Source organism: Cervus canadensis, chromosome 7 (assembly GCF_019320065.1).
Source record: "Cervus canadensis isolate Bull #8, Minnesota chromosome 7, ASM1932006v1, whole genome shotgun sequence".
NCBI lineage: Eukaryota > Metazoa > Chordata > Mammalia > Artiodactyla > Cervidae > Cervus > Cervus canadensis.
The window spans coordinates 91,851,873-91,877,912 of NC_057392.1; the positions used below are offsets into that span (position 1 = coordinate 91,851,873).

At 38.9% G+C, this 26,040-nt stretch overlaps 1 protein-coding gene across 2 annotated transcripts in view; it reads right to left on the reverse strand.

The window, feature by feature from the left end:
• Positions 1-2,157: 2,157 nt before the first annotated feature.
• The window catches only part of CPA3 (carboxypeptidase A3), a 32,569-nt gene continuing 8,686 nt past the window's right edge, over positions 2,158-26,040 (reverse strand). The window contains exons 4-11 of one of the 2 annotated variants that reach the window (XM_043474061.1): positions 22,581-22,683; positions 22,370-22,471; positions 20,866-20,967; positions 18,751-18,861; positions 17,558-17,648; positions 16,002-16,204; positions 13,560-13,644; positions 2,158-2,710 (exon numbers count right to left, since the gene is read on the reverse strand). In XM_043474061.1, the coding sequence (XP_043329996.1) occupies positions 2,523-2,710; positions 13,560-13,644; positions 16,002-16,204; positions 17,558-17,648; positions 18,751-18,861; positions 20,866-20,967; positions 22,370-22,471; positions 22,581-22,683 (985 nt within the window). In that variant the 3' untranslated portion in view covers positions 2,158-2,522. The remainder of the gene's footprint in view (positions 2,711-13,559; positions 13,645-16,001; positions 16,205-17,557; positions 17,649-18,750; positions 18,862-20,865; positions 20,968-22,369; positions 22,472-22,580; positions 22,684-26,040) is intronic. The other variant, XM_043474062.1, reaches the window with a different exon arrangement.

Here is a 26,040-nt window from a genome sequence, read left to right on the forward strand (position 1 = left end):
AGTAAGTCTCATATTTATTTAGCCAGTGAGTACTTACGTAGCTATCGAATGTATCCAGTGTGTTGGGGGTGGGGCAGATACTTCTGTTACGGCTCTTTTTTTAAAAAAAGTTTATTTATTTGTTTTTGGTCACACACAGGCGCTCTCTAGCTGCAGGGAGTCGGGGCTTCTCACTGCAGAGGCTTCTCTTGCTGCAGGGCACGGGCTCTGGGGCTCACGGGCTCAGTAGTTGCAGTTCTTGGGCTTAGTTACCCAGAAGCTTGTGGGATCTTCCTGGACCAGGGATTGAACTCGAGTTCCCTGCATAGGCAGGTGGATTCTTAACCACTGAACTACCAGGGAAGCCCCTGATGTGGCATTTTAAAGTCAGTTTGAAGTCATAATGCCCACTGGAAACTAAAATTTATTTGCACTACTAAAATAATCAGTAAGATATTTCATTTTCTCTTGTAATGAAGACGTATGTCTCAGCTATTAGATCATTGCCATAAAAGTGTTCAAAATATGAAACAATGTTTCTTGAGTGAATTTGGTGGTATGAACACTAGAATAGGAATGATAATTTAGAAGATTTTTTGTGAGACATTGTCAAGAATATTTTAAGAGACAGCTCTACTTGTAACTTGGATACACAGTCATTTTACTGATAAATGAGAAATGACAAGGGAAGAATCAACCACTGACTACTCAAACTTTTCCATCAATACAATGAAATTTTAGTTTTTAAATTTTAATGTAGGTATTTTCTTCACATACTTATTTTCACAATTCATATGAAGTCAAGCAAATACCTAAGATATCATGCAAAAGGTATTTAATTAAGATATGAATGATATTGTAAGGATTTTTGATTGTTTGACACTCAAATGCTTTCTGTCTGATTGAGAAAAGAAATATTAAGCTATATAAAGGCTCAAATAAAATGGTGAGTAAAACTTTTGTGCCTTTTATAAACTAGGTGAACACTGGATGATATTCAACAATTGGGATTATCTCTCCTATCTCTACTACCTAAAGGCCTAATGGAATTAGAAATATTTTATGTACATTTCAAGATTACAATTTCAGTCCTTTATCAGTTGAGTGTGAATGAGTGTGTAATTCTCATATGGCATATTAAATGGAACACATTTACATTCCTGTGTTCTGAGCCAGTTTTGAATGGTAAATATTTAGGTACAGATATTATATTTTTTATAAAGGACAGTTTAGTCTTATAATCAGGGCTTTATCTTTTATCTTTTTTTGTCTCTGTTGCATTTTCCTCCTCTATCTGTAGAGCAATTTTATTAGTTTTATATAGGTTTCCCTATATAGGTTTTAGATAGTTCTGCATGGGAAATTTTTGCCTACCTTCTAACTATCAGATACCAAAACCTTGTAGGTTTGATGACACTCTTTCTTTTGTGGGGCCTTAAAGGAGCCATAAGGAATGTCCCAGATTATTTGTTAACCTAATTTCTCAGAATCTTTTAAGATCCTCTAAATTTTTATACAGATTGTTTTGAGAAGTTTATAGAAAGTCAAGGAACTCTCTACTTAAATCTCCCTAAAATTCTCGTCAGTCATCTCTTTCTGGATTTCCAGAATGTGGATACCAGTGTTATTATATGATGAGATATAGAAGAATGCAGTTAGGGAAAAGGTATTTTGTAACATTACCTTAAGCAATACGGTTATAGAGTATAAAGGTAATAAGTTACTCCTATTGACCTTAGTCGACATGACTTTTTCTTTCCAACTTGTACTATATTTCCAGGCTTCTTTTCTATCCATTGTTAGACAGGGATTACAGCTGATCAGACATTCTGGCTGTGTCTGTAACTGCCAAGAGGTGTTTTGGCAGGTCAGTCCTCTGATTATGACACTGTAAATTAAACTGTTTTGAATTTAATGTACATTATGTTGATGAGAACTGGATTGTTTAAGGCACTGAGATTCATTTCTAAATAAACTACTTTATTTCCTTCTAGAACATCCTTTTGCTATTGTGAAGCTATAAACATGGTCTACTTGTATTAAATATATGTAGGCAAAATATGTTTTTAAAAATCAAAGATATTCTTCTGTGTTAACAGAATGCATAGAAAGAATTAATGCATGATTTTTAATACTAATAGAGGAATGTAGAGGACATTATTTATGAAAAACAGAAGGTGAGTTTTGGAATATGTTTTATTTTTATTATCTTGGCACATGAAGTGATGAAGCCACATGGTGAAAGTGGTTCTGAAGAAAGTGAAGGTTCTCATTTTCATCTCATGACCCAGGGTCTATTACCTTTCAAAATACTCACAATAATACTTTGTGCTGTGTTACAACTTAACTTAAACTTTAACCTAAAGCTATTTCTTAGGATGTTATGGAGAGTAAATGAAAGCAAAAAGAAATAACATAGGACTTGAGTGAGCAAGAAAGGCCCTGCTCAGGTGATGTGGAAACCAATCTAGGTATAAGACTTGACTTTCTAGTGAAAGGCAGGGGGAGAATTCACTGGCTTATTCCGAACAGGGGGCAATTCTTTATGAAGTATGCTTGAGGATATACTTGGCAATAAATTTGACAGCTAGCATTGTCTCTTTACACGTTGGCTTTATCTGAGATTCTGGAAGGAGAAAACCAAATCTTCCTTTATCTCGGAGCTCAAAGGCAAATGAGTGTTTGATGCCCAGGTTGTAAGCCCAGTCTAAAGAAGAACCTGATGTTGGGTCTGTAAAACATAAGCAGTAAGTATTTAATTAGAAACAAATGTTAGCAGTTTTTTGAAAAGGAAGTTCACTGGTGTAAAATTAGCAGTGAAACATGATTATCTGTGCACCTAGCCGCAGCATGGATGAGAGCAGTGGTCTGCACAGAATAGAGCGTGCCGGTGTGTTCACTCGGGTCCAGCTCTCTGCGACCCTGTGGACGGTAGCCCGCCAAGCCCCTCTGCGCGCGAGGCTCCAGTGCTGAGTGAAAAGTAATCATGGCTTAGAATCCACCACATGCTTTAAATATGTGCTGCATATTCAGAATTACATTTTGCTTGGATCATTCTGAGTCTAAATTGAGTTCGTTTTCTGGGTGCATGTTGTCACAGATGGAGGTGGTCTGAGCAAATGCAAGCAGCTGAGGCCAGCTCAGCAGTGGGTGGGTCGCTGAAAACCCACAAGGGAGGACAGTGCGTACAAGATTCGAGACCTTAGATTCCTTCTCACAGTGCAGGGCTGTTTCTGTATATGTTGCTAGGATGAAATATTTCACAGGAAAAAGACAGAGAAAGTTTAAATCAGTTATTTTAAGGATGCATTTAATCCCCCTAATCCAACATTTCCATGTCCGTTTTTGTGACATTTTACTAAGAATATTATTTGTTAAAAAGACCAAAAATATAAACATCTAGAGGTTATATACAAGCTTTATATAAGTGTATATAAATACTACAAATACATTTTTGTACATTTTGACTTACATAATAGAAAAATATATATTTTTGTATATAAAATTACTTATGTTTTAGAAAAAGTAATGAGTTTAACTAACAGTTTAGATTTGAAAGATAAGAATTCAAAGTTGTGATGAAGAAGTAGAGAAAGACTATTTTGTTAGAGAGATAGGGTTGGCTTTAAAGTTATTCAATATGTATTTATCAAACCTTGAATATGTGCAATGCACTTTTTACTGGGAACTGTAGAGGGTGGGTGTACAGGGTACAGAGATGAAGAAGATACTGTTGGTGTGTTTGGAACTTAGACTTGGTGGGGAAAGAAGTCAAATCTGCAAATCAGTAGAGATGTGGCAGACTGTTAAAGAATCATAGGAAAGTATCTTGTGAAGATTCAGAGGAAGAAAGAGATTAGGTCTGGTGAAGGGGATGACATTTCATGCTCAATACCTGCTGAAATACCACCTTCACAATGGAGATTGCATTTAGCCTTCAATTAGCCTTCAATTGAATTTAGCCATCAATTTAGCCTTCAATTAGCCTTGAAGAAAGTCTAGTATTTTTCCAGATGGGGATTGAAGAAAGGCATTCTAGCCAGTGAACCACAAGGTTGGAAAGCATGGAAGGGCTTAGGGACCAGTGAGATCCAGCTGAACTGGAAAGTGGAACAGCCAGAATTTGTGGGCAAAGTTCAGAAAGCCGGGTAAGTCAGGAAAGATGTTTTGTTTGGAAACCAGTCAGAGCCACTTCAGCGCTGTACTTCGGACAGCACTGCAAAGAGACCAGTCAGGAGGTACTGTGGGGTGAAAGGCTGAAGTAGCATAGAGTCACCACACAGGGGACAGGATTGGTGGGGCTTGCTGTAAGAAATGCCGGAATGGAAGAGTCACAGGATTTGAAGAAAATGATAGAGATTGCAGTCTGGATAGCCGGACAAATCCGCGTGCTATTAACAGAAACAGGAATTCAGAGAGAGCAGTGATGGGGAAAAGAAAGGGTAGAGCAAGGAAGACAAAAGGATATGTTTAGCATCAGTCACGGGGTAGGCGCCTCCTACTAGGGATCTGGGCACTGGCGGCAGAACACGGGGAGCTGTGTGGCCTGGACATCTGGAGCAATACCGGCGGGTGTCCAGCCTTGACGAACGCGAGAACCCTGTCTAGCCCTGGGGTGGAAGGTGGGGGAGCTCCTGGGCAGCTCTGCCCCGCGCCTGCCACACACACAGTGTGTGATGCGGAAGGGTGTGTGAAGCCTTGCTTCTGCATTGATGTGTGAGTTGGCAAGTTCGGGAGGCTGATGAAAGCCAGGAGTCGCTGCCACCTTTCTCTGATTTACTGTGGCTTAGAGGAAGGTGTCTGGGAAGATGGATTTGGAAATTAGTTAGCAGAAGCATCCTAGGTGAAATTGGCTTACACACACTTGTTCAGGGTCATGATGTCTTCTTGGTGGATTGATCCTTTTATCCTTAATGTTCTTCTTTGTTTCTATCACATTTCTTTGTTCTGAAATTTACTTTATCTGGTGTATAGTATAGCACTCCTTCTTTGGTTAATGTTTTTATGATTTATCTTTTCTCAGCCTTCTGGTTTCAACCTGTCTTATATATGATGTGGGTTTCTTGTAGCCAATGTATTGTTGTCATACTTTTCTGAACCCACCCTGACAATTTCAGCCTTTTAATTAATATATGTAGGTAAATTATTGATATCCCTTAAATCTACCATCTTACTATTTGATTTTTGTTTGATCCCTCCATTTTTTCATTCCTCCATTTATTTTATTGCCTTATTCTTGGTTACATGAATATTTTTAGGATTCCATTTTGATGTATTTATAATATTGCTTTTGAGTGTATCACTTTGTATAATTTTCTTAGTGGTTGTTCTATGTATTACAATATATGCACATAATTTATCACAATCTACTGGTATCAGTGTTTTAGCATGTCAGGTAATATATAGAAATCCTATTTGTCTTTAGATTCTTTCCCCCTTCCCACTTTAAAAATACAATTGTCTCAATTACTTCTCTACATATATTAAACCCCGCATCAGATGGAATTATATTGATTCAACTATCCTAAGGAGAAAGATAGTCTATTTATCCTTCATTCATTCCCTAATCTGTTGTTTTTCTTTCCTTTCCACAGTTTCAGGCCTTGTTATTATTTATTTCTTATTTGGAGAGCTTTCCCTACCCATCTTTGAAGTGTAGGTCTGCAGGTAACACATTCTCTTAGTTTTCCTTTGAGAATGTCTTTATTTCCTCTTCATTTCTGAAGGATGTCTTTGCTGAATATAGAATTTATGATCGATAGTTCTTTTAGCACTTGAAAAATGTTAGCCGTTCCTTTTGACCTTCTATGGTTTCAAATGAGAAATCTGCTGCCATTTGAATGGTTTCTCCCCCTTAGATTGTTTCTGTCTCATTGCTTTCAAGATTTTTCACTTTGTCTTTAGTTTTCAGAACTTTCCTTATGGTGTGGCTTGATGTGAGTTTCTTTGAACTTATTCTGTTTGTGGTTCAGTCGTTTCTTAAGTATGTTGGTATATGTGTTTAGGAAATTTGGGAAATTTCAGTCTTTATTTCTTCAAAGAATTTTTTCCAACCTTCTCTTACTCCTCTCCTTCTGATAATTGATGACATGGATGCTTGATCATTTGTTATTATGCCACAGGTCCCTTAGGCTTTATTTTTTTTTCAACTTATTTTCTCTCTTTAGATTTGTTACGTTCTATTGTTCTGTCTTCAAGTTAACTGATTCTTCTCTCCATCATATTCATTCTGCTATTGATCCTCTCCAGTGAGTTGTTAAAATTTAAGTTACTGTGTTTTTCAGTTCTGTAATTTCTATTTGCTTCTTTTTTATACCTTGCATTTCTTTGATGAGATTTTCTATGTTATCATTTGTTTCATGGCTATCTGTAACTGCTTGTTGAAGCATTTTTATGATAATGATTTTGAAATTCTTGTCAGATAATTCTAACACTTAAATCATCTCAGTGTTGGCATCTGTTGATTGTCTTTTTTCATTTGAGCTGTGATTTTTTTTTTTTCATTTTTGTCAGGATGAGTGATTTTTGACTGTATCTTAGACACTTTGGCTACCATGTCAAATCTTAGTGGAACTCTATCTTAGCAGGCAGTCACCCTGTTTAGGCTCTGCTCTTCTTTAGTGACTTCTGGTTCCAGTGTTAATGTAGTTTTCAGAGCCTGTGACTTGCTGTTTCCATCTCGCTGGCTCCTCTGATGCTGCTGGGCGCCCACTGGCCCCTGTAGGAAGCTGTTGCAGGAGTGACAGGTGGTCCTGGCTGGGCCCTCTGAAGCCTCTGGGTGGCAGATGCAGGCTCCAGCCTGTGAGGGCAGAGAGCGCTTCCCTCTCCAGGAAGGAAGAAGGAAGAGGGGTGCCTGAAGAGAGAACCTGGTGAAATGCCTGAGGAATATCTATTTTGGGGAAAACAGCTGCTTTGGAGGCAGTCAGCATGGACAGAGTAGAAAGGGAGAAGGAAGAGGCAAACCAGGTGAGTTTGGTGTCAAGGAAGCCAAGGGAATGGCAAGGATGGTATACCAACAAGGTCCCGTGTTGCAGGGAGTTTTTGGAGCGTGTTAGCTGAGATAAATACACTAGCTTTAGTGATCAAGAAGGCTGCCATTTTCAGCTAGAGTTGAATTTAAGTTCATTAGAAAAAACGAACATAAAGATAAGAGTTCTATAGCAATGGAGGTAGGGGAAATAGGGGTTGTGTTTTGCACGATGATTTAGAGTGTGCCAGACGCTTCAATAAACGTGGCCAATCTCTAGCTGTACCAGCCTCCCATTTGCAGTTAAGTAAACTGCTGTGATTTCAAAGAGTTAAAGAATATGGATATTCCATTTTGACAAATTTACTTTATGTGACATCTCTCATTAAGATTAATGGTGGTGATTGAGAGTTTATGTAATTTGTGATTTTTCATAATTGTGTGATGTTATTAAGTGTAATACATTTTCTTTTATGATACTGCTTTTTGTATCTTTGAAACCTTAAATTTGCAAATAGAAACTGTATTAAGACATAAAATAAATACAACATTGAAAGCTTTTTACTTGTTAAGAATATATTATTATACAACTTAGTTGAACATGTTGCTTAGCCTTTTATTTATCTCCATCTGTACCCACTAAAATATGTGGATATATTTATAAAATATAATAACAAACACTTGCTAAATACCAAGCACCCTTCTAAGTGCTTTATGTATGGTAACTCATTTTGTTAACTCCTATCAAAACCTTATGATTTAGCACCAATTGCTGTTTTACAGAAGAGGAAATTTTGGCACAGAGAAATTAAGCAGTTTACTCAAAGAGAACATAGTTAGATGTAGAAAATAGATAGGTGATGAGGATATATTGTATAACAGGGAATTATAGCTATTATCTTAACCTATAATAAACTATAATCTGCAAAAATATTGAATTAATGTGCTGTAAGCCTGATGCTAATATTATAGTGTAAGTAAAAAAATACTTCAGTTACAAAAAAGGACCCGTAGCTAGTAAGTGGTTGAATGAAGAATCAAACCCAAGCTGCACGTCTTCAGAGTTTGCGTGACTAACCATTGTACTGTCCGACCCACCATATGCCAATCTGTCGTCCTCTTAGTAAAAAGTCTTCATCTAGTTCTGCAGGGTAATCTTCTTTTCTGCTCACAACATTTTCTTAAAATATTGACAATAAGAAGAAAATTTCCTACTCTTTTTAAGGCATGTTAAGCACAAGGAACTCACTGTAATACACTCAAAACAAGTCAGAATAAAACTGAACTGAACTAACCACCTGGTTTCATCCCAAAGAAATCATAAAGTGACACTGTTGGCTGAACTTGTATGTTTTTAAAAACATGTCAATCTGCTTTAAACTAGTAACGTGCACTTCTATGTCAACAGGAGTCAAATCCTTTTTTCAGTAAGAGCTGAAGCTCTAGATGCATGGGCATGGACTGAAAATTTTTTTTCCCACATCGATTGCCCCTTGTATAATTTCAGTTCAAATGTCTTAGTGGATAGATATTGGATGTTGAGCTACAAATTCGGGGGTCTTGATTTTCTTTTCAAAATGTAGAGTGGTAAAGACGTACTGGAATGTGAAGTCAAGTGGACCTTAGGAAGCATCACTACGAACAAAGCTAGTGGAGGTGATAGAATTCCAGTTGAGCTATTTCAAATCCTGGAAGATAATGCTGTGAAAGTGCTGCACTCAATATGCCAGCAAATTTGGAAAACTCAGCAGTGGCCACAGGACTGGAAAAGGTCAGTTTTCATTCCAATCCCTAAGAAAGGCAATGCCAAAGAATGCTCAAACTACCGCACAACTACACTCATCTCACACACTAGTAAAATAATGCTCAAAATTCTCCAAGCAAGGCTTCAGCAATACGTGAAGCATGAACTTCCAGATGTTCAAGCTGGTTTTAGAAAAGGCAGAGGAATCAGAGATCAAATTGCCAACATCTGCTGGATCATCAAAAAAGCAAGAGAGTTCCAGAAAAACATCTATTTCTGTTTACTGACTATGCCAAAGCCATTGACTGTGTGGATCACAATAAACTGTGGAAAATTCTTCAAGAGATAGGAATACCAGACCACCTGACCTGCCTCTTGAGAAACCTGTATGCAGGTCCAGAAGCAACAGTTAGAACTGGACATGGAACAACAGACTGGTTCCAAATAGGAGAAGGAGTACGTCAAGGCTGTATATTGTCACCCTGCTTATTTAACTTATATGCAGAGTACATCATGAGAAACACTGGGCTGGAGGAAGCACAAGCTGGAGTCAAGATTGCCGGGAAAAATATCAATAACCTCAGATATGCAGATGACACCACCCTTATGGCAGAAAGCGAAGAAAGAACTAACGAGCCTCTTGATGAAAATGAGAGGAGAGTGAAAAAGTTGGCTTAAAGCTCAACATTTGGAAAACTAAGATCATGGCATCCAGTCCCATCACTTCATGGCAAATAGATGGGGAAACAGTGGAAACAGTGGCTGACTTTATTTTTCTGGGCTCTAAAATCACTGCAGATGGTGACTGCAGCAGCAATGAAATTAAAAGATGCTTACTCCTTGGCAGGAAAGTTATGACCAACCTAGACAGCATATTAAAAAGCAGAGACATTACTTTGCCAACAAAGGTCTGTCTAGTCAAGGCTGTGGTTTTTCCAGTGGTCATGTCTGGATGTGAGAGTTGGACTATAATAAAGCTAAGTGCTGAAGAATTGATGCATTTGAACTGTGGTGTTGGAGAAGACTCTTGAGAGTCCCTTGGACTACAAGGCGATCCAAGCAGTCCATCCTAAAGGAGGTCAGTCCTGGGTCTTCATTGGTAGGAATGATTTTGAAGCTGAAACTCCAATACTTTGGCCACCAGATACAAAGAGCTGACTCATTTGAAAAGACCCTGATGCTGGGAAAGATTGGGGGCGGGAGGAGAAGGGGACGACAGAGGATGAGATGGTTGGATGGCATCACCGACTCAGTGGACATGGATTTGAGTGGACGCTGGGAGTTGGTGATGGACAGGGAGGCCTGGCGTGCTGCGGTTCATGGGGTCACAAAGGGTCAGACACAACTGAGCGACTGAACTGAACTGAACTGAAGGAGTATAGAGAACAGTACTCTAGAGAAACAAGAGCAGAGCTGGTGATTTTGATGTGTAGGAAGGCAACAAGAATGGCACTTTGAAATTAACTTTTTAATTCATGATGTGACCCATAGATAGGTGATATTATTGATTCAAACTCTTTGGTTTCTATCAATTCAGTGAACTATTCTTGCTAACCAGGCACTATCTTCAGTTATTTCTAAGATGGTAAAGGACTGGCTATGCTGTCAATATGCAAATATAAGCATTTCATGATATTTTAATATCAATTTTTGTGTCATCTGAATAGTCTTGCTTCATGGTGTACAGTTTGTGATCTGGAATGCTTATTTTTGATCCTATTTTGCCCCTAAGGGATCAAATCTTTCTATATCTCAATTTCATAGTTTATGAATAAGGGATTTAGCTTATATCAGTGGTTCTCCACCCTAGTTTCATCTTAGAATTGCTTCAACCACTTTAAGAAAATTCAGATTCCTGGACTTCATCATGGACTAATGAAATCTGAATCTCTGGGGACAGGACCTGATCATCTGCATGTTGTAAAAGCTCCTCAGATAATGCTAATTGGAAGTCAAGCTTGAGAACCATAAATTAGATCATCTAGGTTTCCTCCTGGTTTTAGATTTTACGGTTTGAACTTATTTGCTTGTTATGTTATGTTCTTCTGTGAGGCCAGGTATCTGTCCACAGTTTGGGTTTTAAAAATGCTCTCTCAGTCCTCTTTTAATGTCTCCATCAAATCAAAGAGAAAAATACTGGTAAATGCTAGTTGTTTCCCCCAAATCCTGGAGCATGTTAAATGACAATTAGAATACTGGAATGACTAAACTTTAATCGTGGGGTGCATCTCTTCTCTATTCTTCCCAAGTTAACTGCTTGCCTACCCCTGCTTCTTGTGAATGTTTGATTAACATTTAATCAAATGCTTTATTAAAGCAGTGACTCCTTAGAGTTTTATACATCTGTCAAGTTGCTATAGCCCATATATGGAAGAGGCAATTCTTTCTAAATTTGAATTGTTCAAAAAATCTTTATGATATATAATAAAAAAGTTTAAAATACAACACAGTTGTATAGAATAATAATTCCTCTTTATCCTCCCCCTTTTAAAGTGACACATGATAGAATGGAGCTGTGTTATCTGTAGTCATCCCCTCCTCCCAGTTAGAAGGTAACTCTTTGAACGCAGTTGTTGTATCTTTCACCTCTCTCTCAAAGGTCCAAGTGCTGGGCTGTTAGATAGGTGCTCCATAAATTCTTGCTTATTAAATGATTGTGATGCAGTGCAAATGCATAGCTCTAGTATGCTTATAATTTTCATAGATGCAAGTACACATCACATACACATACATGTATGTTTGCACATATACATGCATGCATGCATGTGTGTGTATATATGTATGTATATTGAAAGTGTTAGAGTAATAATCCTTTGATGCCCTAGCTGCCATTTGCAAAGTTTGTTCCTGTTCGCAACCCTTTGTTCTTTGCTGCCAAGAATATTTGTTTTCCCTCATTTTGATGTAGAAAGTACTCTTACATCATACCTGGCTGGTTTATCTGGCCCTGCTCTTTCCCAGTATCCACTCAGTAGGCCGACATTCTGTCCTCCGGTTCTTTGCCTACTCTTGTCCACTCATATAGCTGGGCACGTCACCTGTTCTGAAGTCTTGTCATCCACTTGTATGTGTATGAATCCCTGGCCTGGTTATGTTGCAGCAAGATCTGCTTGGATGCTGGCGACGGGCTGCGTCGGTGTATTTTCTTTCAGCCCTTTAGAGCTCACAGCTGGCGGATGTGTGATTACTGATCAATGTTCTCTAAGAATGGAACTTGTCTGGCTTTTTAAGTCATTTTTCCAATTCCACCAAGGGAGCCTCCAGTAAATGGGCTCGAGAAATTGTTGCGATGACTGCAGCATTTTCAAATTCCACAGCAATTGTTGAGGATATAGACTTTTAGTTACAGTGTATTCTTTCAGCTTGGGCTCGGGAAGTGGTTTATAATGTATGGCCAAGTAGAGTTATTACATGGAACCCACAGAATGCACGTATTTACTTTTTCAATCCACATATTCCAGAAGTATAATAGAAATAGTCATTTGTATTTAGTGCTGGTGAGTTGACCCATGAAATGTTTAAAAGTTAAGTGATAGTCTTCGTGCTAAACATGTTGGCTATCATGGCTCTAGAGAGTAATACAGGTTACTCCATATCAAGTCTAGTTTTGTTGTGGTTTCAATCCATGTTCACTTCTTTTGGACAAGTTATGACACCATTTCGTTGAGTAAGTTTATAATCAATTCTGCTTTTGTTCCATGCCCTGTACTAGATAGTATATGATTTGAGAGGACCTCTGAAGTGTAATCCTTGCTTTTGAGGAATTAGATTTTGTTAGAAAGTTAAGACTGTAACTTATAAGCAGTTTCATTAACACTTCTTGTAAAGTTTGGTCATAAGAAGTGAAGCTTGGGAATAGTTTGGAGAAAAGGTGGTTTTTACTAAAGAATTTCCAAACTAAGGTCAGTGGGATTGGAGGAGAAATGGTCTCATCTCCCAGGGTCTGAATTAAGGGTCTTTGGTGAAAACCAAATGAATTTCTTTTTGTTGCTTGGAAATGGAAAAGCCTAGTTATTTTAGCTGCAAAACCAAATGGGAAATGAGTATATGCACAGTGGTTAAGACCATGGAATTTGTTTTTTTTTTTTTTAAAACCTGGGATTGTATCCCCATTAAGCTGACTACAAGTACTGCATACCTTGTAGAATATTGTGAGGAGTAACTGAGATTGTGAAAATCAAGGGCTAAGCACAGTGCCTGACTTGTAAGAAATTTAAATCAATAATTAACAAAATGGAAAGACAAAGAAAGTTTAAAAATAGTGAAGAATAAGAAGTGGTGCTGAGACATTAAAAAAAGAAAAAGCAGCAGAACTAGGACCTTGGGACCTCCTTTCTTAATTCACCATGTAGATTTCAGTTGAACACAGTAGGAAATGGCTGATGAGAGCCACAGGAGACTGTTTTTACATGATCAAAGTGGCTGAAACTGGTGGCCTGCCTATTTACTCACCAGGAGCTTGGAGAAAGACTGTGCTTGCATAGGGACAAGGCCAAGGAAGAAAGAGTCCAGTCAAAGCTAAACGATTAAAAAAAAAAGGTGGACTCTGCCACAGCTTTGGTGGTGGTGGTGGTGGTAGAGAATAGGAGGGTAGAAGAATTAAACTGTAAATTTGTCTTGATGTAATTATTCCTGACCTTGTCACCTTGTAAAGATTCAGTATAATTTGCTTCTAGAAAAATCGTATCCCCTCAAAAGGTAGAATCTATCTTCTGGGTTCACGTATTATTCAGAATCTCCTGTTAAAACTGAAGTTTAAATTAGCAATTCCATATGTTCTAATTCTATTTTATGAATTCTTTAGCTTTCCTTAATATCTGTAAAAGAGAATTAGGGGAAATGACACAGTAAGTAATAGGCAAAACTTACAAATTGTTGATGCTATTGGGCCATAGGTGTAGTGGGTTTCATATGGAGTTGATAGAACATCAGTGGCGATCTTTGCAACTTTGACCTGGAGAGAAAGGGAAGTTAGAGTAGAATAACCGGACACTATGTAAATGCAGTTAATTTACTGGGGGTTAAAAAAAAGGTCAGTTTTACTGGTTATTTGCCATTTGAAGATCAAAATAAAATAAATGACTGAGAAATTTGTTTAAAGTAAGATATACATGTTGTTAATGTAAGTGAGTTAAAGTTGCTCAGTCATGTCCAACTCTTTGAGATCCCATGAACTGTAGCCCACCAGGCTCCTCTGTCCATGGAGTTCTTCAGGCAAGAATATGGGAGTGGGTTGCCATTTCCTTCTCCAGTTGTTAATGTGAGGCCTTCTAATTGTGAAATTAGTTATATACAATAAAGTCATATCTCATTTTGTGTTTCTGTCCTTTGTATTCACTTCTCTTTCCTCTCTCTCTTCCTCCTTCCTTTTTGCCTTCTGGCCTTCTTTCTGAAAAAAGCATATCCTTTCTTTTTCCTCTGAGGTTTTTTTTTTGGCATGCCATATTTTATTTATTTTTAACCAGTTAATTAATTTTTGGTTGTGCTGAATCTTTGTTGCTGCACGTGGGCTATTCCCTAGTTACAGTGCATGGGCTTCTCACTGCGGTGGCTTCTCTTGTTGCAGAGAACGGGCTCCAGGTGCACCAGCTCTTGGAGTTGCAGCACGCAGGCTCTAGAACACAGGCTTCAGTAGTTGTGGCTCATGGGCTTCGCTGCTCTGAGGCACGTGGATCAAACCTGTGTCCCCTCCATTGGCAGGCAGATTCTTATCCACTGTACCACCAGGTAATTCCCATATTTTATATTAAAAGTTTTTAGTCTTGGGATGGTGCGAAGATCCCCAGATCCTTGGTTTGCGTCGGGTTGCTGCCTGGAGAACCAAACCTCCAGCAGTTTCTCGGTCCCTTCGAAAAAATGTGCAGCTTCCATCACCGTGAGACTAGCGAACAACCAACAACCACAGAAAATCAACTAAATTAAATCTCTTCTCCCGCCGCCGTCGCTGCTGCGGATTGTTCCAGCTGTGTTACTAAAGTTCAGGTTCCTTTTTTTTTTTTTGCTATAATTTTATATTAACTTTTTTTAAAAAAAGGATTAATAAAATTTTCCCGGCTTTGTGTGTGTGGGTGAGCGAAAGTTGAACGTGAGTCTGTTGGAAACAGAGGCAGATGCAGCTCAGTCTCTTGCAGTCCGCTGTTTCCCCGTTAGAGAGAGGAGAGCGAGCGCTAGCTAATGTCGCCGGCCGTACTGTGGGAGCCTCCTCTGAGGTTTTTTTGACTTCAGATATTTGTCTCTCCCAAAGTCAGATCACATATGGACCACATATTACCTGTGTATTTATTGTATATACACAGAAGCTTTTAATGACTGGTTCAAATCTCTGTTCCTACTCAAAATGAAATGTTGAAAACAGTTGACTGAAGTCAGAATGACAATTGTAACCTCTAAAAAATTAAAAAAAAATGTTTTTTGAGGCAGTGTAGAATTACAGCTTTTACTGGATATTATATTTGCTAGCCCCATGGGATCTGGGACATTGAATGTTTTCTGCTTTTCTGTAACAGTTAGACATATTTAATATCTCTCATATGCAGAATTTATTTTAAAGCTAACATGGTCAAACTAGTTTTCATAGAAAGGAAAAGAATGCTTCAGTTCAGTTCAGTTCAGCCGCTCAGTCGTGTCTGACTCTTTGCGATCCCATGGACTACAGCACACCAGGCCTCCCTGTCCATCACCAACTCCCAGAGTTCACTCAAACTCATGTCCATTGAGTCAGTGATGCCATCCAGCCATCTCATCCTCTGTCATCCCCTTCTCCTACCCTCAGTCTTTCCCAGCATCAGGGTCTTTTCCAATGAGTCAGCTCATCGCATCAGGTGGCCAAAGTATTGGAGTTTCAGCTTCAACATCAGTCCTTCCAATGAACACCCAGGACTGATCTGCTTTAGGATGGACTGATTGGATCTCCTTGCAGTCCAAGTGGATCAAAATTTTGGAAAGAGTATATTTTTTAGTGCAGAAGCTTAAAATTAATATAATTTCCACGTTGATCAAGAAGATAAAAATACAATGGCATTTAACTACACAGTCATCTGGATAGTAATGGAATTCTACTTCGTACGCTAGACCTTTCTTCATAGTGGCTTTATCTTAAAATCACATCAAAAGGTTTTATTATCTATATATGTTTATCACATTAAAAACTAACTTGAGACTGTGATTTTAACTCTAAGGTAGACTTCACTAGTTTTCTTCTTTGGTATTAAAATGTGAAATTTTTTCGAAATAACCCAAGTAGTTAATGATGAAGAGACCCAAAGGCAGTGGTGGTACTGATGCATAAATCACAGGCTTTTTCCTGCCTACCAGGTCCTCGTGGTTCGGCGGCAGTTCTGATGTATCCCCGTAGGGAAACAGCAGCATCTGGGAGTACGAATGGAAGGTGATGTAGGCCTTGATGGACTTTAGGTGGCTTCGAATGAAGTCGCGGACAGCTTTGGTCTCTTTCTCGGACTCTGGTGCAGGACCCCGATAGATCTCCTGACAGGGATCACTGGTGTTAGGGAGAGCTGCAGAGGACATGGAGGATTGAGATCAAAGCCTGTCTCCCTCTCCCCCTACCCCCCAGGACAGCCTCTCCCTCTTCTGATACAGATTCACTTTCTTTTCTTTCTAACATTTTGGCTTCCAGGTTTATAGGGCTTCCCCAGTGTCCCTGGTGCTGTGGACACTCTGCAGTACTTTGCACACGGGACGCAGAGTACGACAGACTTAGCCCACTTGAATATTCTTGTTCGTAGCCTTGTTTATTTTCCTGCCATTCCTAAGGGTCATGGGAATAATGCGTCAGAAGCAGCCAGGGGCCTGGAGTAGGTTCCCGTTCAGCCTCAGATTTGACTTGTTGGAGGCTGGTGTACATTACCTTCTTTGAGTTACTTTAATCTGTTTCATCAGGCAGCTTTCACTTAGGGATATATGCTTTTATCATATTCTTTATGGTAGAATAGAATTGGATGCTGAGGTGGTATTTTTAACAGTATTAGATAAAGAAGAAATTTACGAATTGGGGTATTGGTAGTTTCTCCTTGAATGTGTATGATGATAAAATCATTTTTGTGCACCAGCTGTATATCATCTGGTGTAGCAGGCCTCTGCTTTTCTATGAAACCTTTCCACTTTCTTTGCCCCAGATGTTTCTTTTCACTAAACATTCGAGGAACTGCCTATTTGTTGGTTCTGACCACTGGTATTTCTCAAATTTTATCAGACCAGGAAGGGAAGGCAGTTGAGACCTCTGTTCAGGTGATCTGAATTTCTGGGTTGCACCTGATTTTTGGCAAACTAGATATATTAAGTAAGAGATGGTTTTATAAACAGTCCTATCCCCTACTTCCTCCCATTTAACAAAACATTCATAATACTTCTAAAGTAGTGGTGATTATCTTTCATTTATTTTTAGTTATAGCTTTCTTTTAAAATTATTATTATTTTTAAACCTTTTACTTTGTATTGGGATATACAATTGTATACAGTTGTACTGGTGATTAACAATGTTGTGACAATTTCAGGTGGGCAGCAAAGGTACTTAGCCATGTATATATACCTGTATTCATTCCCTTCCAAACTCCCCTCCCATCCAGGCTGGCACAGAACACTGAACAGAGTTCCCTGTGTCGTACGGTAGGTCCTTGTTGGTTATCCGTTTTGAATATAGCAGTGTGGACTTAAGGTTGCTGGGGGGAACGTTGGGGAGGTGGGATAGTTATGACGTTTGGGATGGACATGTATCTTTCACTTTTTAGATTAGAAAGTTAACACTTAGCGAATACCTATCTTTCCTAAAATAAGTAGGTAGTTTAACTAAATTCGGTGTCTAAACACCCTTTATAGCTATTTCCCTTGAGATCTTGTCTGCTACTCACAGTTCCATGAGATATTAAAGTTCCTGTTGAGGTCAGTCCCAATGCATTTGGAATTTTGATTCCTGGAACGGTTTTTTCTCCACATGCGGTTCTACAGGATTGAATGATGGAAGTGTACACAAGTTTACATTTTTCAGTTTGATCATTTCAGATTCTGCCTGCGGGTGTCTATAGCTTTATTTGAAATTTATCTAGTTAACCTGAGACTCATTAAAGAAAATATACATTTTTCTTATAACTTGTAATATTTTCAGAAACATTGTTTTTATATTAATATTATAAGGCTTTGACAAAAAATACAGTTTTAAAAACTGTTGTTTAGTTCTGAGTATTAAAAAGTAATCCCTGATGTTCTGAAATTATCTGTAGTTTGAATTTTAACTTCATTACGCCTTTTACTGTTTACAGATTCATATATAATATAGGTCAAATTGTGATTGTTGGAGCATAATTTTCAGAAAAGAACTTTTTGTGCTAGTATCAGTCTGAAATCTCAAAATTAATCTTAGCAACAGCAGGGCATAAAGAATTCTTATAAAAGACAGATACCTGTGTCACTCTTTTATTGATTTTTTGATATAATTATTTCACCTCAGATTCTGTCCCAAATTGATTGAATACAGTGACTTTGGTTTTGAAGTCAGTATGTTCATAATGTCTCTAAGTGACTTTTATTCTTAGCTATAAATACTTTCACCATATTGTGTAGCATACATTTCCTTTATAGTTACTGCTTTATTTCATTTTCCTCCATTATTAGCTTCAGGAGCAGAAATTTCATATTATTTCAAGGACTCCTGTGTAACCAGGAAATCATGCTGTCTTTAGTCTAAATTGAGTTTTTGAATCGGAATTAATTGGTTAGCTAAGCCTTAAACTTAATGCCTAACAATCAACGTGCATGCGTGCTAAGTCACTTCAGCCGTGTCCCTCTCTTTGCGACCCTGTGAGCTGTAGCCTGCCTCTGCGGTCTCCTCCGTCCATGGGAGTCTCCAGGCAAGAATACTGGAGTGGGCTGCCATGCCCTCCTCTAGGGCATCTTCCCGACCCGGGGATCGAACCTGCGTCGGCCCTGTCTTCTGCATTAAGAGATGGATTCTTTATGACTAGTGCTACCTAGGAAGCCCTGATGTGCGTGAAAGTCAGTAAGTAATATATTATCTAATTTCAAACGGGAGATTACAGATCAGTACCTGTGTCCATGACCAAATATATCCATCAACGTTGAATACAGGAAGAACATAAAAATTCATCTGGTTCAGGAGTTCAGTCATAGTCTTGTTTTTACCGTAAGTTTTGGTTGCCTGTAGGAGTAGGAAAAAATTAAGCTATTGGTATAAAGTTTAGTTACCATATGGAGAGCTGTGGTTATAACTGTAATGACGACAACTCCTTCAGTCAAATTATTTCAAACATATTTCACCTAAACTGCATAAAGATAAATGATCCATATAGATGACAGAAAAAATTACACTTATTCAGACTAGTGAAATTAATTTGACTGAATATTCTTTAAAGTGAAAGTCACTTAGTCATGTCCTACTCTTTGCGACCCCATGGACTATACAGTCCATGGAATTCTCCAGGCCAGAATACTGAAGTGGGTAGCCTTTCCCTTCTCCAGGGGATCTTCCCAACCCAAGGATAGAACCCAGGTCTCCCATTTTGCAGGTGGATTCTTTACCAGCTGAGCCACAAGGGAAGCCTGGATATTCTTTAAAGGATCATTTAATTACCAAGACTAGTAGCATTCCAAACGTAGAATGCAGGATACCTTTCATAGAAAGAATGGAGGCCAATTGAAAAATTAGCAAATACAATTTAAGTAGATTCTTACCCTCACATTTTTAGGTAAATAGAGATTGAGTGTGTAAGCATAGGAACATGTAAATATTGGAGAGGATTCACGAATTAATTATAAGTAGGATTAAAGAAAAAAAACACTCTGTTAATAAAAAAATTAGAATATTTAGATTGACCAGTCCAACTTTTCTCCCATCAGATGGAAATTTCTCTGATTATCTGGCCTTTTTTGACTCACTAAAATCTCTCATTATTCTTGGACAATCTCTTCCACGTTTATCTGCACTGGAGCCAAGATGTTTCTTTTCATTAAAAAATAAGTTTGTTTATTTGTGTCAGGTTATAATTGCAGCAAGTGGGATCTTTAGTTGTGGTAAGTGGGATCTAGTTCCCTGAGCAGAATTTGCACCTGGGCCTCCTGCATTGGGAGCTGAGACTCTTAGCCACTAGACCTCAGGGAAGTCCCAAGAAAAGATATTTCTTATAGGCCTGTCTTGTGTGTTCCTTTGTGGCTTAAGAAAGCAGAGGTCTCAGCCCTCAGCTGAAGAACTAAAACAACTGCAGGGATAAATCAGTTCGATTGGCAGATTCATTCCTGGTGGAAATAAACTTGCCCTGAAAGTGGTTGTGATGTCATATTCCAGCAGCATGTTATATGCAAAAGTTGGCAGAAAAGAGAGTTAAAAGAAATAAACTTGCCCTGAAAGTGGTTGTGATGTCATATTCCAGCAGCATGTTATATGCAAAAGTTGGCAGAAAAGAGAGTTAAAAGACTGTGGGAATCAGAATACCATAGAAATAGAATGAGAGGAACAACAAACTTATAAACATGATTTGTTGTTGTTTAGTCATGAGATTGTATCCAACTCTTTTGCTGTCCCACGGACTGTAACCTGCCAGGCTCCTCTGTCCATGGGATTCTTCAGGCAAGAATACTGGAGTGGGTTGCCATTGCCTTCTCCAGGGGAATCTTCCCGACCCGGGGATCGAACCTGCATCTCCTGCTTGGCAGGTGGATGCTTAATCGCTGTGCCACCTGGGAAGCCCATAAACTGGATTTACTTTTTTAAAAAGTGAGTTATTTTTCAGTTGAAAAGGAAATGTAAGTATGAAACTTCCAAAAGTGTGTGTAGCCAATTAAATATCTAAGTGGGAGCTAGTGTTCTGTGCTTTGAATTCACCAAAGTAAGGCCAAGTTTGTAGATCTTAGGTATAGTTTCAGATTTTCCGTACTTAACTATAGGAAAAACCATATTGTAGCCGATTTTTTTTTTTTAAATTTTATAAGCCATCATCTGGATTTCAAGAAGTTTGAAGGAAGGTGGCAATTTTATAAAAAAGCTCAATGATGAATAAAATCTAGAGTGTTTTTCCCCTGACAGCACCAAATGTTGGGCTCTTCTAGTTCCGTGGAGCTGCACCCATTTGCGAAGGGGTGTTACCATCCAGTGAGGCACTGGAGACTTGATGGTCAGAGAATCGCGTGAATGTTCCAGTGGACTTACCTGATAGACAAACCACTGGCAGAAGGCTGGGGCGATCCATTCTCGTGCGTGAATGCCACAGTCCATGAAAATAGCCTTTCTTCTTTCATCCTTCCCCCCAACCTTTTCAAAAATAAATCTGAGGTGTTATTTTACATGAACTCACACACTGATCCCTTGTTGCGCAAGAACTCATTCATGTCTCAAAGCGATTATTTCACCTCTCTCCTGTTGCGTGAGTTACAGTGTGTGCGCATATTTTAATCAGGGAGGACCATGTATGTACCTTTAAAACACGTAATTCATCATCTATTTCACAGTATATTTTTCAAAAATTTTCCTTCATGTCAGAGTGGCTTTTAGAGTTTTAAAAAATCATGTCGAGGGATGGCAAAAACCACCACAATACTATAAAGTAGCCTCCAATTAAATAAATTAATTAAAAAATCACAATCTACTGTTTTTCTTGTTGTATTGCTGACATCCTTTGGTCTGAGATATAGATTATAAAGCTGCTTCTGTTTCTGCCATTTTCTTTCGTTTTTCTTACTTCATAAACAAGAAGTGGGAAAGACTCCGTAGTTGTGATGCCGTGGGGAGGAGGAATAGGGCTGGATATTTGAAGGGCTGTCATTTGGAGAATTTATATTTGTTTTGAGTGGTTGGAAAGCACGAATGGATAGGAATTCAGAGTAGGGAAGGGCTTCTCAGTTATTGAGAGGATGCTTTAGGGAGCAATGTCTTTGGATGTACAGAAATCCAGCAGCAGCTGAATGGCAGTTGTCAACTCAGTCATAGATGGAATCCCTATCAACACAGTTAAAACGCCTCACTTACTGTACTGGACTCCTACAATTATGTGATTCTTAAATTTCTTTTCTTCTTGACATTTAGTTGTACATTCCCCTGAATTTTAATGGATGAAAAACTGTTTTATGTACCAGGGTATCATATGCTCTTGTAATAAAGATACAGGATAAGAAACTTGTCTGGTTTTGTCCACTGTGTCTGTCAAGTGGTTTATTCGTAGACTTTCTTGGTCCCACCTAAAACCGTCTGTCACTTCTGTTCTTGAATGGTTGTCTAAAGCTTACATGTTCTTCAAAGAAATAAGGCTTTTCATTGTCTAAAAATTAGCTAGGGCCTTCCCTGGTGGCACAGTAGATAAGAATCTGCCCGCCAGGGCAGGAGACACGGGTTCGATCCCTGGTCTGGGGAGATCCCACGTGCCAAGGGGCAAGTAAGCCTCTGTGCCTCAACTACTGAGCCTGTGCTCTCGGGCCCCCAGACATGCGAGCCTGTGTGCCCTGGAGCCTGTGCTCCGAGGCAATGGAGGCCACTGCAATGAAAAGCCTGCAAAAGCCCCTGCTCACCCCAACTGGAGAAACAGCCCGAGCAGCAATGAAGACCCAGCACAGCCAAAAGTGAACAATAAATACATAAAAACTAGCTAGTTGTATCACAGAGTAACTCTTAAATTCATATTTTTGGACAATAGAATCAGCAGCTCTTGAATCACTTTTACCTTGAGAACATACAGTGGATTATCTTCACCAGTAGTTCCAATTTTGATGCGAGAGACCATTTTAGGGTGCTTACGCACCATTTTTTCAGTCCAAGCAACAATCTTAGGAACAAAACCAATTTTGAGAGATTAGAATAAAAGATAACTAAGTGCCAACAAATGTTGAGGGTAACATTTTTCTCTTTGGAAGTACAGGCATTTTATACGATACCTTGTTCCAGTTATTATATTTTGCATAGCTGTGCCTGCCCGGGTTATCTTCTTTAACATCAAACTGTTTTTCAACCTCTTCTTGTACATCGTGAATCAAGATTCTGTTTGACAGGGGAAATGATAAAATACACACTTATCGGGGGAAAGAAAAACAGTTATCTTTCATTTGCAGAAATTTTCTCTTCCTTCATATCTGTCTTTGATCAAGTTTATCCTGTCTCTTCATGATTCTCCAACCGTGTCTTTTAGATATGTTGTGTGTCTGGCTTCCTATCTTCCCGTTTATCTAGAGCTGTGCTTTTCTTGCTGATGGACTGATCTGAGTTTAGAGGAAGAACAGAAGTGAGGTATACCCCTAATTAGAGTTTTTTTAGGACATGAGACCATGTACTGCTAATGAATATTGGTTCTCATTAACGTCACTGACAAGCACTTTATTATGCATATTATAGTTAACTCACTGTATGCTTGGCTTTTGACTTAGGATGAATCTGGGATTTTTGAGAAAGAAAAATTTGACAACAGATTTGGAATCAAGGGGCGCCTGTTATGCACTAAAACTCACGTGAAGTCTGAGAAGTTTGGAGATTATATTTTGCGTTGTCCCTGCAGCCATATTTAATTGTCTCAAACTCTAAAGAGGGCTTGTGGCTTTTGCTCCACCTGCATTAAAAGCAGAGGAACCAGGCAAAAGAGAGATTTTTATGGTCTCAGAGGTTGATTGGTAACATATGGCAGTATTAATTAGTCACAGGAAGCTCATATCTAAGAATATTTTTAGACTTACACATATCAATTTAGTTCTTGTGATAACAGCGGCAAAAGAAAATCGTGTGAGCTGAAATACGACCTTCCCACATATGCAGCTGCGTGAGGACTTCAGAATGGTGCCAGATTGCTGCTGATGGGAACTAGAAATTAAGCCTAAGGCTGGAAATTAAGATCCATGTCCAGATGTTATTTTCCTGAGGCCTTCCACTAACCAGCAGCCAGGTTTAAGTAGATGAAACCAAAATACTTTCTCTTAAATATTATTTTAGTGCTCCAAGATTTCCTTAATTTGTTAAAAATATCCCTAAATATAGGTGAAAGGATAAATAATCACCCCTGAGGATTTAATGAGGTAAATGGCCAATGTCTATTGAGTCTTTCTTATGTGCCAGACATTCTGTTCAGCATGATATTTACATTTTATCACTTAATCTTTACATCAACACTATTAATTTGGTACCATTATAACTCCCATTTTCATAGATGTTAGGTAGATTTCCAACACTGATATAACTAAAATACAGAAGTTGAAATTTGAGCCTAGAGATGTCTGACTTCAGTACTGTAGCTGTGAACCATTATACAACAGTTATCCATCATAAGGAGGTAAAGCCCTGGGTATTGCTGTCAGATCTAAACTCTTCTTAGTCTGCTGAGGCTTGTACAAAGTTTGCTCAGCTGACCAGCTCTCCAGAAAGCCTGAGTCTCAAGATCAGGGAGCAGGTTAGTTCAGAGAAGAGGCAAAATGAATCTTATTTTAACAAATTCATGGCTCCGTCCCTCTGCTGTTTTGAGTAGGAATGGAGATTGCTTTGACAATTTGTGTGTGTGTATTTTCTTCTTTTTTTTCTTTGTGTGGGTGCATAAAAATTTTAGGATTATTTGTTCTAGTTCTGTGAAAAATGTCCTGGGTATTTTGATAGGGATTGCATTAAATCTGTAGATTGCTCTGAGTAGTATGGGCATCTTAATAATATTAGTTCTTCTAATCCAAGGACATGGGATCTGTATCATCTTCAGTTTCCTTCATTTGTATTTTATAGTTTTCAGAGTATAGGTCTTTCACCACCATGGTTAAGTTTTAGTTCAGTTTAGTCGCTCAGTCGTGTCCGACTCTTTGCGACCCCATGAATCACAGCACGCCAGGCCTCCCTGTCCATCATCGACTCCTGGAGTTCACTCACACTCATGTCCATCGAGTTGGTGATGCCGTCCAGCCATCTCATCCTTGGTCATCCCCTTCTCTTCCTGCCCCCAATCTCTCCCAGCATCAGGGTCTTTTCCAACGAGTCAACTCTTCGCATGAGGTGGCCAAAGTATTGGAGTTTCAGCTTCAGCATCAGTCCTTCCAATGAACACCCAGGACTGATCTCCTTTAGGATGGACTGGTTGGATCTCCTTGCAGTCCAAGGGACTCTCAAGAATCTTCTCCAACACCACAGTTCAAAAGCATCAATTCTTCCATGCTCAGCTTTCTTCACAGTCCAATTCTCACATCCATACATGACCACTGGAAAAACCATAGCCTTGACCAGACAAACCTTTGTTGGCAAAGTAATGTCTCTGCTTTTTAATATGCTATCTAGCTTGGTCATAACTTTCCTTCCAAGGAGTAAGCATCTTTTAATTTCATGGCTGCAGTCACCATCTGCATTGATTTTGGACCCAGAAAAATAAAGTCAGCCAGTGTTTCCATTGTTTCCTCATCTTATTTGCCATGAAGCACTGGGACCAGATGCCATGATCTTAGTTTTCTGAATGTTGAGCTTTAAGCCAACTTTTTCACTCTCCTCTTTCACTTTCATCAAGAGGCTTCACAAATAGCTGTGAAAAGAAGAGAAATGAAAAGCAAAGGAGAAAAGAAAAGATATTCCCATTTGAATGCAGAGTTCCACAGAATAGCAAGGAGAGATAAGAAAGCCTTCCTCAGCTATCAATGCAAAGAAATAGAGGAAAACAACAGAATGGAAAAGACTAGATATCTCTTCAAGAAAATTAGAGATACCAAGGGAACATTTCATGCAAAGACGAGTTCGATAAAGGACAAAAATGGTATGGACCTAACAGAAGCAGAAGATATTAAGAAGAGGTGGCAAGAATACACAGAAGAACTATACAGAAAAGATCTTCACAATCCAGATAATCACGATGGTGTGATCACTCACCTAGAGCCAGACATCCTGGAATGTGAAGTCAAGTGGGACTTAGAAAGCATCACTATGAACAAAGCTAGTGGAGGTGATAGAATTCCAGTTGAGCTATTTCAAATCCTGAAAGATGATGCTGTGAAAGTGTTGCACTCAATATGCCAGCAAATTTGGAAAACTCAGCAGTGGCCACAGGACTGGAAAAGGTCAGGTTTCATTCCAATCCCAAAGAAAGGCAATCCCAAAGAATGCTCAAACTACCGCACAGTTGCACTCGTCTCACATGCTAGCAAAGTAATGCTCAAAATTCTCCAAGCGAGGCTTCAGCAGTACGTGAACCGAGAACTTCCAGATGTTCAGGCTGGTTTTAGAAAAGGCAGAGGAACCGGAGATCAAATTGCCAACATCTGCTGGATCATCGAAAAAGCAAGAGAGTTCCAGAAAAACATCTATTTCTACATTATTGACCACGCCAAAGCCTTCGACTGTGTGGATCACAATAAACTGTGGAAAATTCTGAAGGAGATGGGAATACCAGAC